The following is a 19,070-nucleotide window of genomic DNA, read 5'->3' on the forward strand; positions in this document are numbered from 1 at the left end:
GTACCACAGTTCCTCACATCTCTCTACTGAGAAGGGAAATGTGTTTTATCATCTCTTCTCTTAGGCCCAAGACTGGTCAATGCAATTAAACTGAGCTTGGCTGCCTCTAATGCTATTTTACTTGTGTTACTTGCAGTCACTGCATTTACATTATTCTCTTTTTTCTTAGTTTGCACAGTTAATACAATCCTTCCCATTTTCTGGAATTCTTCAGAGTGGTTGTTTCTGATGGTGCAAATACATTCCATTCCATTTATGCCAGGCAGCTTCCTCAGAAGCTGAGAATTTCTGCTCCCTGTTATGATGTGACTGCCAAAGATTCATGATGCAGAGATGGCAGCTGAGCTTAGAGGTTGATCTCCCCTTATCTACTAAAGGCTCCTACCTACTGAAATGGTTCATTATGAACCATTATCACACTTCATTATGAAACTACAGGGTCTGCACCCCCTCCCCCACAGTGTGTAGGCACTAAAGATGATAACAATGATAGAGACGCTAACCTCAAGGATATCAAATTCAAATAGAAACAGCACCACTAAACTGTATATAAGAATCGCCTGCTGACAGCATGCCGATTTAGAAAACCATAAATCAACATCATCTATGTATTTTTATTTATTTTATTAAACATTTCCCAATTACATCTTCATCTGGTTTCAGCAGCACTCTGGAGTGTTGGGCCCCTTATGTCTGTTATTTCTGTTCTACATGGTACATCTTCAAATTCATTAGTAATGTTGTCCTTAGACCTAAAGACAAGGGCTTCAATGATGAGGAGGTTTCATAATGGTAGAAAGTTCTGGAATCAGAGGATCTGGGTTCAAATTCAACCCTGGATGCTTACTATCAAGTGTGACGTGTTGGACAAGATGCAACAGAGCACTGGACTTGAGTTCAAATCCTACCTCGGAAACTCATGAGCTGGGTGATCTGGGCAAGTCACTTCCAGCTCCACATCCATGATCCATACTATGATTATCATTTCTTTTTCTTATAAAACTCATTTAACACGGCCAGTATTAAATGTTATTAAACATCTTGTGTATTTGTAGAGAGTTAAGAGGCCTAAGGTTTATGCCTGAATTGCTACTGACTTGCTAACTGGCCTAAGATAAATTAATCTGCTCCTCTGTGCTTCAATTTCTATACTATTATTAAGATGGAAGTAATACCAGTGAGCCTTTAACTACCTCAAAGGATTCTTTGGTGAGTCTGGAAAATACTTCTGGCACTGCCAAAGGGAAAATGCTTTTGCACTGAACACCTTGCTATAAAGCACTTTACAAATATTAACTCGATCCTCATAAATCCTTTCGACTTCAACTGCTACTCTTAGGTCTCCCCTGATTATATTGTTGTTGGAGGAAAGTCCTGGGTCCCAGGGATTTATTTTAAATTCATTTTGACTCACCGTATCTGAGGGTTGGTCCAACTGCCAAAGGCCTATCTATAGTTAGGATGTTAGCCATTTTAAGGCAGCAGCCCCTATGACTCAGAGAACCAGAGATCGACAAAAGCAGAAGCTTTTGCTCAGAATAAACCTAGTGCTGCGACAACGCGTCTCAAACTTTTCCATACCCAAGACCAGTGGTGGGGAACACATCACCTTCCAGGTCCCTGGGCTAGGCCTTTTGACTGAATTCAAGATTTACCAAACAAATCCTTTTAATTAAGGACTGTAACCTGAGCAACACTCTTTTTACTGCAGTAGAAAGACAAACAACTTTGAAAGATGTTAAGTACTCCAACTGACAGAATCACCAACCATGATTCCAAAAGACTGATGTTGAAAGGCGGCTACCCATCTTCTGAGAGAAAAGGAACTCAGGGTAGAGAATGATAAATGTTTTTGTGATAGGGTGGGCAATGTGGCCAAAGTAAGAATTTGTTTTGCCTGACTGCATATTTGTCACAAGGATTTCTTCTCTCCCCCCTCCCCGCCACCGACAATGGACCAGGGGTGGAGATAAATTTCTGGTAATTGAAATTTTTTTTGTAAAGATATTACTGAAGGAATATTTTAAAAGCAAGCCCAGAAAGAGGAAATTGCCAAGTATGCTTTCCTTGCACAACTCCAGGGGCACCACTGCCACTACCAAATTATTGCTAAGAACTTTTTGACTCCCTTACGTTCAACCTCTTTGAAAGTCCTTTGGCAAGGTTCCTGGATATTGGAGATCTCCCAGTCTTCAAAGTGATACAATACTAGAATTTACTCCTAAATAGCCATCGTTGTGGTGTAGCAGAAAAGGTACTGGGTTTGTAGGTTCAAAACTCGGGTTCAAAACCCAACTCTGTCACTTTGAGGAAGTCACTCAACCTCTGGCCCTCAGTTTCTTCATCGGTAGAATGAAGGGGCTGGGCTAGATGGCCTGGGGTCCCTCCCAGCTCTGGATTTATGGGTCTATTATCTAACACTAACAATCTCACAGTGATAGTATAAGCCTGTGAATCACAAAAGGCAACATACATATATGGTGGATATAAATAGGTTATATGTAGCATTTTATCAATGATAACCTATATTTGAAGAAATGTGAAAGATATCATCAAAAGCATGAATGACTGAAAAAGGAGATGAGCCAGTCATGAAGAAAGAATCAGAGATAAAAGATGGATTTAGGCCGAGGGATATCTTGGTACATATTGCTGAGTGTGTCTGGTGGATCTTCTACGGAAGAAAGACAATGACAGGAATTTTATAGTAAGAAAAAGAATGGAAGAATTGCAATCTGTACTGGTGAAGGAATTCTATAACCCCTCCATATCAGTAAGATTAAGTATCCATTAAACACATTGGAATCAAATGATTAGTGTTGTAGGGGCTGTAGAAAGATGGGTATACTGATGCATTACTAGTAGAACTGTGAATTAGTTCAACTGTTTTGGAAAATAATCTGGAATTATACAAATTAAATGGATCAAAATGCTGATACTCTTTGACCTAAAAATATGCCACAAGGAAGTCACTGAGGAAAAAAAAAAAGGTTGGGGGGGAGCCCTTCCATATACACCAAAATCTATTATAGCAGCACTTTTCTGTGTTCGCAAAGTACTACAAACGAGGCAAATGCCTACTGATTGGGGAAAAGCTAAGTAAATGGTACTATATGAAATGCAATGGAATATGATTATGTTATAAGATGAACATGATGAACAGAGATTAGTGTGGTAAGACCTATATGAAGTGACTCAAAGTGAAATAAAGAAAACAACATATAAATGGGCTAAAAGAATGTAAATGGAAAGAACACAAACCACAAAACAGAAGAAACTGAATGTTGTGATACTATAAAGATCAAGCTTAGACTCAAAGAAAGGATGCGAAAAGACATTTTCCTTAACTCTTGTGCAGAAGTGGATGTTCATGGGTGTGAAACACTGTATATAACAGTGGAGTTTTTTAATGCAGTTTTGCTGAGGGATTTTTCCCCCCTTTTTCCTTATTTTAAAAAATTATTCTCTGTTAGAAGGGATGGTACTTTGGGAGGGCAAGTGGGGAAGGACACAGAGAGAAATGGGGGTGATGTAAAAGCACCAGATGTCAATAAAAATCTATTTTAAAAAGAATCAAGTGGGCTTTAAAAACTGGAACACATAGGGAGAAAGTTCTAACAGTCACAGTTTCAGAAAATAAGTTTAAAATAATAATAGTGATGGGCATGAACTAGTCAATAATGTACTCTATATTGATGAAAAAAAAACCATTCTTGCCTTGTGTTTATGAGGTGTGTGCTTTATCAGAGAAAGAGAACTCCCACAGTCCTAACCCCAGTGAGTACTGAAGAGTAAGTGGCTAAGCTGTGACTTTTCTGCAGGAGCTCTTATTTACACTGCCTTTCCTTCTCTCTGTGTAATTAGCTACTACCTTAACAACAAGACCACAAGGTCCAGATTCAATGAGACACAGGAAAATGGTAGGTCTTACTAGTTATCATTAAGGGCCAAAAACAGAATATCTATCTCTGTCAACGTTTTTTTTTTTTTACTTTAAAAGGCCTTAAAAATGTCAAGTTACTTCCAAAGTTCTTACTCCCATCCAGTCTAAGTTTTTTTTTTACTACCCTACTTCTTCTATTTTGACGGGTGGTGTGGGATCCTGAAAAAAACAAAAAAACTGGGGGAAGCTAGGTGGCTCAGTGAGTAAAGCACTGGCCCTGAGGACCTGAGTTCAAATCTGGCCTCAGACACTTGACACACTAGCTGTGTGACCTTGAGCAAGTCACTTAATCCCAATTGCCTTGCCTTCTCCCCTCCAAAAAACAAACAAAAAAAAACTTTTGGAGCCAGGAGATCTGAGAACCAATTAATCAATCACCTAATAGTAATAATAATACATGGTACCCTCAAAGCTGGAGATGATGTAAGGAATTAGATCTACAAGATGAGAGGAGAAGACCTGTACTTTGCTTTCCACTCTTACTTATATAAGTCTCCCATTTAGTCAACATTTCTGCTTAGAGAGAGAGGACTAAAGATGGGCAAAATTAGAGTTATTCCATGGCCCTGAACAATCTCTCTTGTATAAGCCATTTTGGAGTTATAAATAGCATCTCCCAGACAAGACAAAACTGCACAATCAAGATCGGGCAGGCGTTCACAGTGGAGTAATAGTTCAATTAACATCTTGCCTCATCAAAGAGAACAGTCCGTAAACTTTTAGCAAGGCCTTGGAGAACCATTTTTTTAAAACCATTAAATCTCTGTGTGACCCTGTCATATAAGCACTATCTGCCTCAGTTTCCTTAACTGTAAAATACAGATAATAACAGGGTTGTTGTGAGGATCAAATGAGATAATATTTGTAAAGCACTTGATACAGTACCTGGAACACAGTAGGTACTTACTAAATGCTTGTTCTCTTTCCTTTCCTTCTCTCTCTCTCTCTCTCTCTCTCACTGTCCTTTCCAATTTCCTTATCAATGGAAGTAATCAAAGACTCATCTTAGCCTGATCATTAACCTAATCTTTTGAGGAAGGAGTCTTTCCTGGAATGGTCAGGAGAGAGAGATTTGGGGGTACAGTTAAAGACTGATAAGGCCTTTCTCCATCTCTCCTCCCCCTTTTTTCTAGGGTAATTTATTACCTGGGCCTTCTCTAGTTGCAGTATTTATGTTTATCTTTCTTCTGTTTCTGCCCTCTGCAGTGTTTGCAAAGCAAATAATCTGTTCAGGTCTGATTTTCTTTACAAGAAATGCCTCTTACAAAGAAAATGTTCAAATGCCTCTTTTTATTGAACATTCTTCTTTTTTTTTTTGTTAGTGGTCAGGCTTAGGTTTACAGGGTACGTTTGTCACCTTGGGTTTACTGGGTATGTCATCTAGAGCTTCTCTGCTCTTCAGAACATATCCTTCCATCTCCTGTGGTTTCTAGTGGATGCAGAATAGTATTGAATTATTCAAATTTCTTTTCCTTTACATTTGAAGCTTTTTCTCCTGGTCACTTGCAGAACTGTTATTTGCCATTCAAACTATAAATTTATCCACTATGTGTTTTGCAGATTGTAGCACAGGACTTTTTTTTTTTATTGGAAGCAATCTATCGATTATTTTGATTGGCACTTTGTTTTCTGTGTTCAGAAGTTCTGGGAAGGTTTCTTGATTAGTTCTTGTATTATGATACGCTGGTTTTTTGACTTGTGTTCTTCTGGGAGACCTATGATCTTTAAGTTGTCTTGATACTAGCTGTTTTTGAGTTCAATATGTTTAGTTTGTATAGAGACTATGTCTTCTTGTGATGTGACTGCTTTTTGCTTCTTTTCTTCCAGATTATCCTTCACTTCTGCCAGGAATGCTCTCCCTCCTCATCTTCACTTACTGGCTTCACTGGTTTCCTTTTGATCATAAGTAAAATCTCATTTCTACAGGAAACTTTTACATTCCCAATCCATTGTTCTTTCTTTGTTTCTTTGATGAGGTTTGCCATAGAGGTACTATTTCTACTCTGCAGGCCATAAAGCCTACTTTCACAACTCTTACTCCTCTCTTGAAACACTGAGAAACATTTTGTTGTGATTTTGTTCTCCTTAGAGAATCCACAGAGTTGTGTGCCTCAATAGGTATTGATTTCATTTTCCTTTGCCTTGTAACATTTATTCATAGATGTCTGGCCATATTTAGATGACCTAGAGGCCATTTTCCCTTCTGTTATTAGCATCAATCAATCAGTACTTATTATGTGCCAGGCACTCCGCTATTTTAACTCAGGATAAGATAAAAAAAGATGCAAAAGACAATCCCTTCCCTTGAGAAGCTTACAACCTAATGGAGGAGATGACATGCCAAGAAAAGCAAGCTATATATATATAAAGGAAATAATTAACAGAAGGAAGGTACTGAAATTAGGAGAGGTTGGGGAAGCCTTCTTGTAGAAGGTGTAATTTTGGCTGGGATGTAAAGGAAGCCAGGGAGGTCAGCAGTCAGAGTGGAGTGCTTATGTTCAAAGCTTTTAATAAAGTGTTCTTCCTCATGAGAGTTTTAATAATTTCAGTCTGTCTTCCTTACTTTTCTCTTATTGCTCACTTTCTGACTCTTTCCCCTTTGGGAGAGGTTTCTCGGTGGGCTGAACATCAAAACTGTCCCCATTCTAGGAAATCCCCATTTCACCAGCCTCAGTCTCTGCCCCAACTACTTCCAGAAGGAAAGAACTGGGCCCATGTGGACTTGCTTTAGGCCCAGTGGATCCACTCACATATTCTGGCATCTCTCTCTGAAGGCGGAGTATTACTGTACTTCCACTTTGCAGTCCCAGACAGAACAAGCTTTTACCATTTTGTATGTCTGTGCCTCAGGATGGAGTTTGGGGTGATACTGAGTTGAGTTCAAGTGCAAGCCACTGGATGGCCTGAGGGTGGCAGATAGGGCAGAAAATGGACCTCATTAGAGTGTCACGTATTGTGAAAACAACTGAAACTGCTTTATCTCTTATACATAATTCTAATTTTGAAGAGGTCTGAAGGGTGAAAAGGATAAGAGAAATTGTCTAGCCTTCCACTTTGTTGGTCGCTTCACCCAGAAGTCTTCCTGATTAAGGCTTTTGGTCAGAATAATGTGGAATGTTTTCAGTGCAGGATTTTTTTTTTTTAAATTTGAACTTAAAGGATGATAAAGTTTCTCTTTCCAGATAAGTCCAAAGGCTTCAGTTTAGAATAACTTTTAGATGCTTTCTTAATATTTTTCAAAAGAGGAAGATGCCTTGATCCACTTCTACAAAGTCAAACAAAGAAAACCCCACAAGAGGCCATTCCAGAAAGTTGCCCAAAAAGGTAAGTAACGATAAAGTTAACAGCACACATAAAAATCTTATTTCACTTTTCATATAGACCTATCCTATACTGCCTTTCTAAAAGAAAACCTCTCAGCTCCCAGTAGGGAAAGAAAGAAGTCTGCTCTTATCTCTCAATACTGGAAATACTTCCTCCCAAATTCACGTTTTAAAAAACAAAGGACTTAGAAGCTCTGGATCTTGGCTCACCTGTGAAGAGTTGGATGAACTGATTCAGAACAAAGTGAACAGAACCAAGGGATACTACAACAATATTATCAAAAACAAACTCTGAAGGACTTCGAATCTCTGACAAACTGTAATGATCAGCCATGATTCCAGAAGACCAATGACGAAGAAATAGGACTACCCATGTCCTGTTGGAGAAGTGATGGAATAAGATGTAGAATGAGACACACTTCTTTGGATATGGCCAATATGTGAATTTATTTTTCATATTTATCCTAAGAATTTTGTTTTTCTATTCTTTTCTTTCTTTTTTTTACTAAGGGGAGAGGAGAGAGAAAAAAAAATTAGTTAATTGGAAAAAAACTTAATTTAAAAAAGAAAACATAGGAGAGTCGGATGAATTAGATGAAGCCACTAATTAGGACTTTGACAGGGGAAGAACTTTAACTGAGGCTCCTTAACAGGTGTGAACATCCCAAGGGAGTAATTAAGTTTTAACAAAGAGGATGATTTAATTAGGTTTGTTGCTGTTCAGTCTTTTCAGTGTGTCAACTCTTTGTGACCACATTTGGGGCTTTCTTGGTAAAGAGAGTGGAGTCATTTGCCATTAACTTCTCCAGCTCATATACAGATGAGCCAACTGACAGAAGCAGGGTTAAGTAACTTGCACAGCACTGCACAGCTAATAAGTGTCTAAGGCTGAATTTGAACTCAGGTCTTCAGACTCCAGGTCCACTGTCCTATCCACTATAAAGTTACATAAGGATGCTTTTAATAGGTCCTCTAAGAGGGAACAGAGCTGATATTCAGCAGAATTACTCAAAGACCAGATACAAGATGTTTGTAAAGCCTATCCCCATGACCCCTAAGACAATGGCTGTGGCCAAGAAATGGCATATGCTCTTGGCTGGAGAGACAGTAGCTCTGAGAGGGGTGCTGTACGTCCAAGAGGTAAGAGTTCCTGAGTCCCATACTTTGGAGAACTGTGAAGAATTTCTGGGCTAAGGATTGATCACTTAAGCTTGAGGAATAGTAAACGGATTGGGTCATGAGGCAGACACAAAGCTAGGACTTTATACTCCCTTAGTACTATGAAATATTCAGACCATGCAGTTCGAGTGTGAATGGGGGTTTCTTCTAGCAAATTCAGGGTTGTTTTCCTTCTGGAGGGGAGGAGAGGGAGAAGAGGGTTGTCTTAATACTTAGGGTTGTACTATAAGGTTTGGAGACCTGTATAGGTCCTTGGGGTAGAAATGGTGCAAGAAAATATAAAGATTAACACTATTGTAGCTCCAAGTCTGTTTCTATTCTGGGATCAATCCCAACCCTTAGGGTAACACTATAAGGTTTGAAACCTGTATAGATTATGACAATATAAACTAGAGGGAAAGAGAGTAAATTGCTTATTTGGGCTCCTGCGAACCTTCTGCATTCTTTCTCTGGCACAAAATAAAAGCTGTCCTATATCTGGCACGCACTATTATCCTCAGTGCTTCTATGACAGCTAGGAACCTTTTATACACGTTGGCATAGTTAAAATTATGAAGTTCCTAAGGAAATCTGTGTAGCAACAAAATGAGCAAATGGGATGTGGTTGAGAGGCCTCCCAAGACTGAATTCAGTCTGTGTAATCCCAAACATAAGACCCTCAGCCACGGGTTATGTTTGCAAAGTGGAGTTTATGTGATCCATCTTACTGGCCCGCATCAGTTGGGAATCTCAGTCACATAAGGAAAGAAAGATGGGAGGAAGAAAAATAAGGGAAAGAGATTTTCTAAAAGTGACCTGTTTAAAATTGTATTTCAATTTCCTCAGCAATAATTTTTCTACAGTGCTTTGATAGTAGGTAGCTTTTTATTTTCCGAATCCAATCCAACAACCAAAATGTTAATGGTACTTTTATGTTTGTATAGTACCTTTCTTTTTAAGGAACAGAAGGCGTGTGTGTGTGTGTGTGTGCGCGCGCGTGTGTGTTTAAACCAGACAAATTCATAAAAATACCCTGGAACTATTCCTTCTTGGATTGCACATAGAGAAGATGGGTGGCAGTCATCCCAACAGGAGTTAAGATATCCATGAGGCTAAATTGTATCCATTCTTTAAAACAAAAATAGGAGAATCACAGTGGACAGAAAGCAAAACAGGATTATCTTACCTACATTTTCTTTCCACTTACATGAATTAAAATGTCCAGATAAAGGAAAAACAATAGAGGGGAGAAATATAAACTTGTAAACTTACCAGGCTCTTGACGACCTTCAGTAACTCTTCCATTACCACAGCAATGCCCTGATAGCCAAGAAGTCTGCAGATGACTTTAAAATGTGGAGGACCCACAAAGTTTCTATAGTTGCTATAAATGCTGGAGTAGGCCAAGTTCAAAGCCTAGAGAATAGGAGAAACAGAAGAGGAAAAGGGAAAATTTTCATTACGAATAACACTGTGGCTTATCACTCAGTGGAAGCAAGAGTGAAATGTACAGCTCTTCATCTACAAAGATGAAAACTAAATTCAAGAATAAATTAATATGCATAATACACAGCACAAATATCAAATAAATTCTATTACAAGAGATTGCTTTAAAAAGTGTGTCTTCAAAATTTTTTATGAAAAGGAATAAAATAATGTTTCAAGCACAGATTCCCCAAGTAGAATGCTAAGCAGAATTAAAAATTAAAGTTTTCTAATCTTTTTAAAGAGGATTTTCATTAAGACAAAATGGCCTCTGCTCAAAGTGAAAAATTGGAATATAGTTTTTTTTTTTCCTTTATTTATTTTTAGTTTACCACACACGGTTCTACATAGTTTTGAGTTCCAGTTTTTCTCCCCTCCCTCCCCCCTCCCTCCCCAAGACGGCATGAAGTCTCATATAACTGTCATGTATAACTTCGCATTGAATTAATTTATGCTCTATTCAAGTCGTGGAGAAGAATTTTGACCAATGGAATGAATCATAAGAAAGAAGAAACAGAACCAAAAAAAAAAAAACAACAAAAAAAAAAACCCAAAACCAAAAACAAAAGAGAAGCAGAAAAGGCGAGCATGTAGTGTGCCTCAGTCTGTATTCAAACTTCGCAGTTCTTTCTCTGAATGAAGATAGCATTCTCCATCGTGAGTCCCCTGGATTTGTCCTTGCCCCTTTAGGTTGCTGAGAGAAGCGCAGTATGTCAGGGTTGGTCCTCACGGAATCCACATATCTGTGGCTGTGCACAACGTTCTCCTGGCTCTGCTCCGCTCACTCAGCATTATGTCGTGTAGGTTTTTCCAGGTTGTTATGAAGTCTGCATCATCCCCATTTCTTATGGCACAATAGTATTCCATCACCTTCATATACCACAGCTTGTTCAGCCATTCCCCAATTGATGGGCATCCCTTTGCTTTCCAATTCTTGGCTACCACAAAGAGAGCTGCTATAAATATTCTTGTACATATGGGTCCTTTTCCCGCTTGCCTGATTTCTTTGGGATACAACCCTAGAAGTGGTATTACTGGGTCAAAGGGTATGAACATTTCTATAGCCCTTTGGGCATAGTTCCACACCGCCCTCCAAAATGGCTGGATCAGCTCGCAACTCCACCAGCAATGCAACAATGTTCCAATTTCCCCACATCCTTTCCAGCATTTATCATTCTCCTGATTTGTTATTTTAGCCAATCTGACAGGAGAGATGTGGTATCTAAGAGTTGTTTTGATTTGCATTTCTCTAATCAGCAGCGATCCAGAGCATTTTTCCATATGCCTGTAGATAGCTTTAATTTCTTCCTCTGAAAACTGCCTGTTCATATCCTTTGACCAAAATTGGAATATAGTTAATAGTTTGGGTGAGGATTTGGAGGTAGGAGGTATTTTTTCACCTCTGTATTTCCTCTGGGTTCAACTCACTTCCTGCCTTCTCTAAATAGTTATCATTAGCACCCCTCAACTCTTCCTAGGCTTGAATTTTTCGTTCCAAATCAGAGTTTTTTAAAAATTATTATGTATTAATTGGCTGATTAGAACACTTGAATAGAAAACAGGGGAGGTCTAACTCCTGTTCGCCAGGAAGTGGAAGTGAATAAAGACTCAAAGGACACATATTCTAGGAAGCTGGGTCAACACTACCAACTGTGATTCACACTATACGCTTGTTATTATAATTATATTTCCCTAAAAACACTGGTAACTGAAGAATTCGAACATTCTTTGGACCAAAAGTTCAGCAGGAAGGAAAAATGCAAGTACTATTTAGTTTAAAAACAGTATTGAGGTCAAATCTAAAGTCATAGGGCTTTCTGATTAACTAGCTCAAAAAATATTAACCAATTATACAGGTATAAGCAAATGAACTGGTTTCAGTGTCAAGAAACTTTGCTATACAAGCTAAGTTCAGATTAGTGTAAATAATAAATCTCTTGAAGTGGTCGTATGTATTTGAATTTGCACTATTTGAAATTGTATGTAAAATACAGTCATGGGTCCAGCCCAACGGAAATATGCAGTACAAAGTCAAATAATATGACCGCTTCGAAGGAATTTATTATTCACACTAATTCCACCAATACTAGTGGAACTAACACTAGCTGCTCACATTTATGTAGTACTATTAACCTTATTTTACAGGCACGGAAACTGGTCCAGAGAGATGAAGTGACTTATCCACAGGCTGAGAACTAATAAGATTACAAACTAGGATTAGAGCCTGGGAATCCTGACACCAAATCTGGTGCTCTTTCCTCCAAACCAGAGTCCAAACCATTTATGGACCCTTGTGAAAAGGGCCTATGAACTAGGATGGGAAGTACTACATCTTTATTTTCACTAAACTTTTTACAAAATTTAGCATTTTCTTCAATTATTTAAAAACATTATTATGAGAAAGGTTCCATAAGCTAAGGAGCCCATGCCAAAGGTCCATGATTTATATTGAACTCTCTCTCCCTCCCCCAACTCTGTGCCTATGCATTCAAGGGTAACCAGAATGAACAGAAGCTTTTACATATTCCTTATATCTGCCAATTTATGACCTCCAGATAACTTCTAAGAAACAAGGCATACCTGAAGGCATATTAAGTCAGGATCACACTTAGGCAGGATCACATCTTGCTTTCTAGACCTAAAAGTTAAAGGCATTTCTAACAGGCCCAGGTTCTTCTCTCCCACCAACAAGATTGCCAGTGAGTCACACCAAGTAATAATGGATCAAAAATGGGATAGTAATGGTTTTTTCTTAGGCCTTCCCAATTCATGAGTCTCAAGGAGCAGTTCATGGAAAATGGAGGAATTTCAGGTGGTGGTTTGGGTCAAGCACAAAGATGAAAAGGTTAAGGGCTCCTTTGACTTTAATCATGCTTTCAAAAAAGAATCTCAGGGCACATACCAAGCCTTTTCATCTAAAATAGTAAGTCTTTTAAGTTTATTTGTTTTTCTAATGGTTAGTTCCAGTTAATTCCTAACACCTACAAAAATATCCAGGAAAGTCAAAACTCTCATAATCTTAAGACCCAGAAATCTCATTTTGGGTACATCCATGTCTAAAAGAAGGTACAGACTGACTAGGTGTGGGTGTTAGCTCTTGCATCTGGGCAAGAGAGAGCATCTGATGCTGGATGCTGGCACAATCTTTGCATAGTTTCTCATACGAAGGGGAGCATAACCATAGAAACAGCCAGATTGCTACCAGTTTGCAAGTTTGAGGATTTGGCTTCAATTTAGAAGTACAGCAAGAGCACAAAGGAATATGGTTTGTAGAAGCTTTGAAAACAGATACTAAAATGTACCCACAGAATTTACCAGTCTGCCCTTTTAATTTAACTCAAGTAATCAAATTGGCTTTCTATTTGTCTGGCACAAATCATACAAAAATGGCTGTGCTAGGATGGCTACAGGAATAAACTAAGAAAAAACGGAGGTCTCCCTCCATAGGAGGACGTAAGAATGTTGGGGTCTATTCATGCTATACTTCAATTTGGAAGCTGTGAAAGCAGAACCTCAAGTGATCCTAATGACCTTCAAATCCAACCCATACTTCCCCCATACACAAACACAAACACAAAAAAACACTCTGCCTCAGACACTTACTAGCTGTGTGACAACCGGGCAAGTCACTTAACCTCTATTGTCTTCCCTCCCAAAAAAAGAATAGTACAAGAGATTTTGTCAAATGGTTTCTAAAACCCAAGGAAATTATATTTACAGTTTTTCTTGGTCTATCCCTAGTAACTGTCAAAAAAAGAAATAAGGTTAGTCTGTCCCGGCTCTGTGATCATGCTTCCTTCCCTAGATAGTCATCAACCAGCCCTTTAATAATAATTTAGAATTTTTCCAGAAGAGAAGGAAAGAGCATATGCATTTTAAGGCACTTACTAATATGCCAAGTTTTATATTATCTCATTTGATCCAGAAGTCAAAGTCAAGTTCAGATACTAGAGAGAACTTAAAGTCACAGGTGAGGAGTGGGGAGGGGCAGGGAATTTGCACCACTGAGAAACCATTTGCCTCAAAAATCTTACAGGACCGTACCATGCTTTTATATTCAATCCTCTGTTACCTTCCTTACTTTCATTATCTGTACCTGTCTTCTAAAAATCAGAGCTGGCTGAATTTCTAGTTCATCAGCTAGTTACCTTTTTAGATGACTCTCTCTTTCCTCCTCACAGCAACTGTTTCCCTGCAGAATTCCAATTCTTGGGATCCTACCTGTCCTTTCTTGGGATTCTCAGAAACAGATTCTTTAAAATCTATAGCGCACATCAGACCAATTTCTTGCTTTCCTCTCTTTTGTGTTTACAGGCCCTCCCCATCCAAGGTTCTTATCACTGGACATGTGACTGCAACGACCTAGCTGCTCATAAGGATTTGATTCAGAATAGAATTTCCTTTTGTTGTGTCCTTCACATTTTGAAAGGATAAAATTATTATTAAGTCAAGACTACGAATCATATGCTGATCCACTTATGGCAGGGGGAGAATTCCAGCCAATATGTGAATAACTGAATTCCGCTATCACTATCACATCATACACCTTTGTGTCATGCTTATAATCTGTTTTCAAAACTCATCTATTTTCTCTTTCAGTCTAGGCAGTCTGTGGTATACTCTGATAACGACACTGCTTCTGTTTCTTACCGTTTTTCTCCGCCCCAGTGCTCTCCTTAAATTTTTCCTCATTAATACACAATTTTTCAATATATAATGCTATCTGTCCCCTTTTCTCTATCCTATTTCTTTTGAATTAGGTACCCTTGTAGATCCACATTCCAGTCACTTATCTTAGTCTTGTGAGGTTGAATTTTCCTTCCTTGCACAGGTTCTCTAATATCACCTGCTAGATATACTTGTAATTTATTACTGATTCCTTTCTTAGAGTTCATTCATCTGTCTTAAACTTCTACATGTTCCCACAACTCTTCTTCTTCCTACATTATACACTTTCCTATGCTACTAGGAGAACAGACGGTATTCTCTACTTGGATGGCAACTCCCATGTGACTGATATATCTGTGTGCAAAACATGGTACTTTGCAGCCACAAGGAGTTTAAAACTCTAGAACTGGTAACTGGAAGATGAATATAAAAATACTCTGTATAGTATTAAGCACTGTAAATGTTAGTTTTGTTTTTAAATTTGCAGATGACACAAAGTTGAGAGGGATAGCTTACATACTGAATGAGAGGATCAATATTCTGTGAGACTAAACTTTAACAAAAAGACCATGCCCACTTTAAAATAAATTTTGCTCTGCATGTCGCTCAACTAAAAAGAAAGCCCTTTCATTGGGATTTATAAGACATAAGACAAATATGCTCTATCAGAACTCCATTCCTGGCCAGGAACCTGTTATTCCTACAGTTTAAGCTATGGTCCAGAAATCCAAATCCTATTCTCAGATACCAATTTCTTAACTAACTACTCACTGCCCAGAGCTGCCTTTTCTTCCTGAATCTATTGCCTTTGATCAGTGCTAGTGATGAAAATAACACTTATGCCCTTAAGAACTCACCTTGTTTGCCAGAAACTTTCTATCTTTAGCTGTGCTTTCTTCTGACTCTATCACTCGTGCTCACATGAATGATACTTTAGATACAGAACCACTTATTTGGTATCCTTAAACTTTGTGTCAGTACGTTGGGTGCAAACTGGTCCCATTTCTATGCTATAGATACATTCCAACAAGTACTTAACAATTATACAGTGATTTAAGGTTATAATGTTCTTTTTCACAACAATCTTGGGAGGTTAAAATTAACACCCTGTTTTACAGGGAGACTCTGGTTAACTGACTTGCTCATAGTCACACAACTATTATGTGCTGAAGCCAGGAACCCATCATTTCCTAAACCAGGGGAGGGGAACCTGTGCCCTTGAGGTCATATGTGGCCCTCTAGGTCCTCAAGTGTAGCCCTTTGACTGAATCTAAACTTTATAGAACAAATCCCATTAATAAAAGGATCTGTTCTGTAAAACTTGGACTCAGTTGAAAGGTCATACTCAAGGACAGGTTCCCCACCCCTGTTAAACCTAAGTCCTTCCACTAATACCTGCTGCTGGAGGAAGAGCTGCCAAGTATATTCTATATACTTGGATGGCAACTCCAATGATTGATGTAGCTGCTGCAGAGTGTGACACTTCACAGCCACAAAGAGAGCGAAATCCCAGGATTGGTATTGAGAATGAATGTACGAATGTTTTGCATGGTATAGAGCACTATAAAATAAAAGCTAATTAGTTTTATTTTCAAATTTGGAGATGACACAAAGTTTGGACGGAATACTGACACTGGATGACAGGCTTGGTATCCCAAAAGACCTTGTCAAACTAAAACATCGAGCTAAATCTAATTAGATGAAATTCAATGGGCATAAATGTTATCTTATAGCTGGGTTCAAAGAAATCAACTAGAAATCTGAGATATGGGAAGCAATGTTAAGCATCAGTCTGTCTGAAAAAGAACTGGAGATTTTAGGGGGCCTGCGGTAAGAGGCATGGCTTTCAGGAATGATCCCCCTGTAATCTGCCTTGATCAGCCCACATCTAGGGTACTGCTTTCAGTTCTAGAAGTTAAACACTGAGGAGAGCAATCAGGAGTGAGAGGCTTTGAGTTCATGGTACATGAGGTTCAGCTGAAGAAACTTGGGATGTTTAGCCTGAAGAGGAAAAGACTCGGGGGAAACATGATGGCTGTTTTGATTCTAGAACACATCTCTAACAAGAACACCTCAGAATGCTTTGTTGTCCATAGAGACATAATTTAATCTGCATGGAGGACTTTGTTATGTACCTGGTGACAGTGCTACACTTTGTGTAAACATGACATACATGCAAAACCATGTGCTATTATTTTCACAAATTCCAAACCTAACAGATGTTTTGAGATTATGAGAAGCTACACACAACAGGACCCTGGAAAAAGTTGGTCTTTGATTAGCACATGAAAGATGACCAGAATCCTGAATTTTATACACTACTGCTCAGTGGGAGCCACAGATTAAAAACATTTTAATATTCTAATGGAGTTGGACGGTGGAACTGAGGAGAAATGAGGCACTCAAAAAGGGAGAGGAAAGGAGAAAGGAGCAACAGTAAAACTACCTGAATGAATAAATTGTGAAAACATAATTCAAATTCATATTAGTGCCTTTCTTAAAACAAAGTTTCACTGTCAGTATCAGAGATTTGGACCAGATTGCTAAAACTGCATTAAATTACTGGACACTAAACCAAACATTAATATTAATTTTTAAATTAAAAAACAATGAATCCCAATTCTTAGTGCATTTTTATAATAGCCTAGTGAATATATTTTGAGCAAAATGACTTAACATGAACTAAAATATTCTCTCAACCAAATTAATGTTTTGCTCAATCCAAGGCTGTGGTCAGCAAGCACGGAGGTGGGAGTAAAGACGGAGAAAGAGTCTGCAAAGGATGCAAGATTTGCTAGTTGAGATAGAATAAGCCATCAATACCTGAACACAATTCTTTAAAAGAGGACAGATTTATTTCTTCCTTAGACACATCTCAGTTACCAATCACTGCAGAGCACATTACCTTGCATATAATAGGGACTTAATAGTTATTGACAGATTACAAAGTGTGAGGGACTGGAGAATATGATATTTGGGGAAGTATTTTTTATCAATCCTGAACATGTAAAAAGGATTCACTTTTTCCGCTAATGTACATAAAACCCCAGGCTGGAAACACTCTAATACAATGTAGAGTAATCTTGCAATACGGTTTCATGTGTTTTTTAGATTCATTCATTTTATTTTTACAGATACTAGTCCTGTTTTTTTTAATCTATTAGAAATCTCAAGTTTCTTTTTTTTTTTTAACAAACATCATTTCTACTATGTGCCATGGTGTTACTTAATGCCACAGCACTCTGCTGAAAACAAAATTAAGTATAGTATATAGTTAATTGTGCTCTTAAATGGCAAAGCTTTCAGCTCTGAACACTTTTCCTCTTTAATATTACAATTTATCTGGCATGATGTTATTGGCTTTTAAAAACTTTATATAATAAATATGTATATTCATATTCCTTGTATTTGCTTAAATGTCATATGCACAAAGCAGCTGGAGAAGAGCCTAACCAAAAATGCTGGTTCAAACTGTGAGGAGGAATTATCAAATCAGAAATGCTGCAAATTGATAAGCAAAGAGGCTGAAACCTGTTACATGAAAGCTCAGGTTGGCTGCATCAAGAAGTTATTTCTTTAAAAAATAAAAATCCTATTTAACCTAAACCCTCTTGCCACCCCTCCCCCATTCCCACTCCTTTCTACACACACACACACACACACACACACACACACACACACACACACACACACACCCCACCCAACCAACCAACCAAAAAAAAAGACTCTTACTCTGCTGATGTCACTGAAATGCTAACATTTTTCATTTGGAGCATCACTGAACTGAGCTACACAATGTAATGGGAATACTCAAGGAAGAAGGGAGCTGTCCAAGAAGAAGCAAGAGAATGCCATCATTTTTTGATGATGGTGGGAGTGGGATGTATTTTATGATAACCACAGCAACTACAATACTTAGGAACGACGTGCTCACAGATGAATACAAGTAGAGGACAGAAAAACAGTATTACCTGGCATCTCTGGAAAATAAAAATGTATCAGGCAACAAGAACTCAGTCTCCAGAGCCTGTAAAGATGATCAAGGGCTTATAGGGCTGCAAGAAGGAATCTTCCCTGGCAGCAGGGACACAGAAAAACTACTCTTTGCTTTCCTTTCAAAAAAATCAAACGCTGAAAAAAAATCTTTACCAAAAGCATTGGATCTTTTTAAGGTGAGTACTGCTATTTTATTCAAACCTCTAGATGGCTTTTTGAGCATACTTATTTAAAAGACTAGCAATTAACTTTCCATAAACCATTTTCCCAAATGACAAAAGTTTTAATTATTTAAAAACTTTTATCAAATTCTACAATTCTACAAACCTAAGTTTTGAAAATAAAGTTAATAAGAGATCATCTTGGTTTTTATAAGGACCCTTCTACACATCAACTTTTTTTTTCCATTTTAATTACTATTATTGAATATAATTTACTTCATTGCTTTTCAATATACATTATTCCCACCAAAACAAACATACAAACCCAAATTCAAA

At 38.1% G+C, this 19,070-nt stretch overlaps 1 protein-coding gene across 2 annotated transcripts in view; it reads right to left on the minus strand.

Annotated features, from left to right (window-relative positions):
- Positions 1–19,070, minus strand: part of CYFIP1 (cytoplasmic FMR1 interacting protein 1) — a 177,417-nt gene that overhangs the window by 21,427 nt on the left and 136,920 nt on the right. For both annotated transcript variants that reach the window (XM_036744850.1, XM_036744849.1), the window contains exon 24: positions 9,697–9,840. In XM_036744850.1, coding sequence (XP_036600745.1) covers positions 9,697–9,840 — 144 coding nt within the window. The remainder of the gene's footprint in view (positions 1–9,696; positions 9,841–19,070) is intronic.

The sequence above is a fragment of the Trichosurus vulpecula genome, chromosome 2 (assembly GCF_011100635.1).
Source record: "Trichosurus vulpecula isolate mTriVul1 chromosome 2, mTriVul1.pri, whole genome shotgun sequence".
In the NCBI taxonomy this organism is placed as follows: domain Eukaryota; kingdom Metazoa; phylum Chordata; class Mammalia; order Diprotodontia; family Phalangeridae; genus Trichosurus; species Trichosurus vulpecula.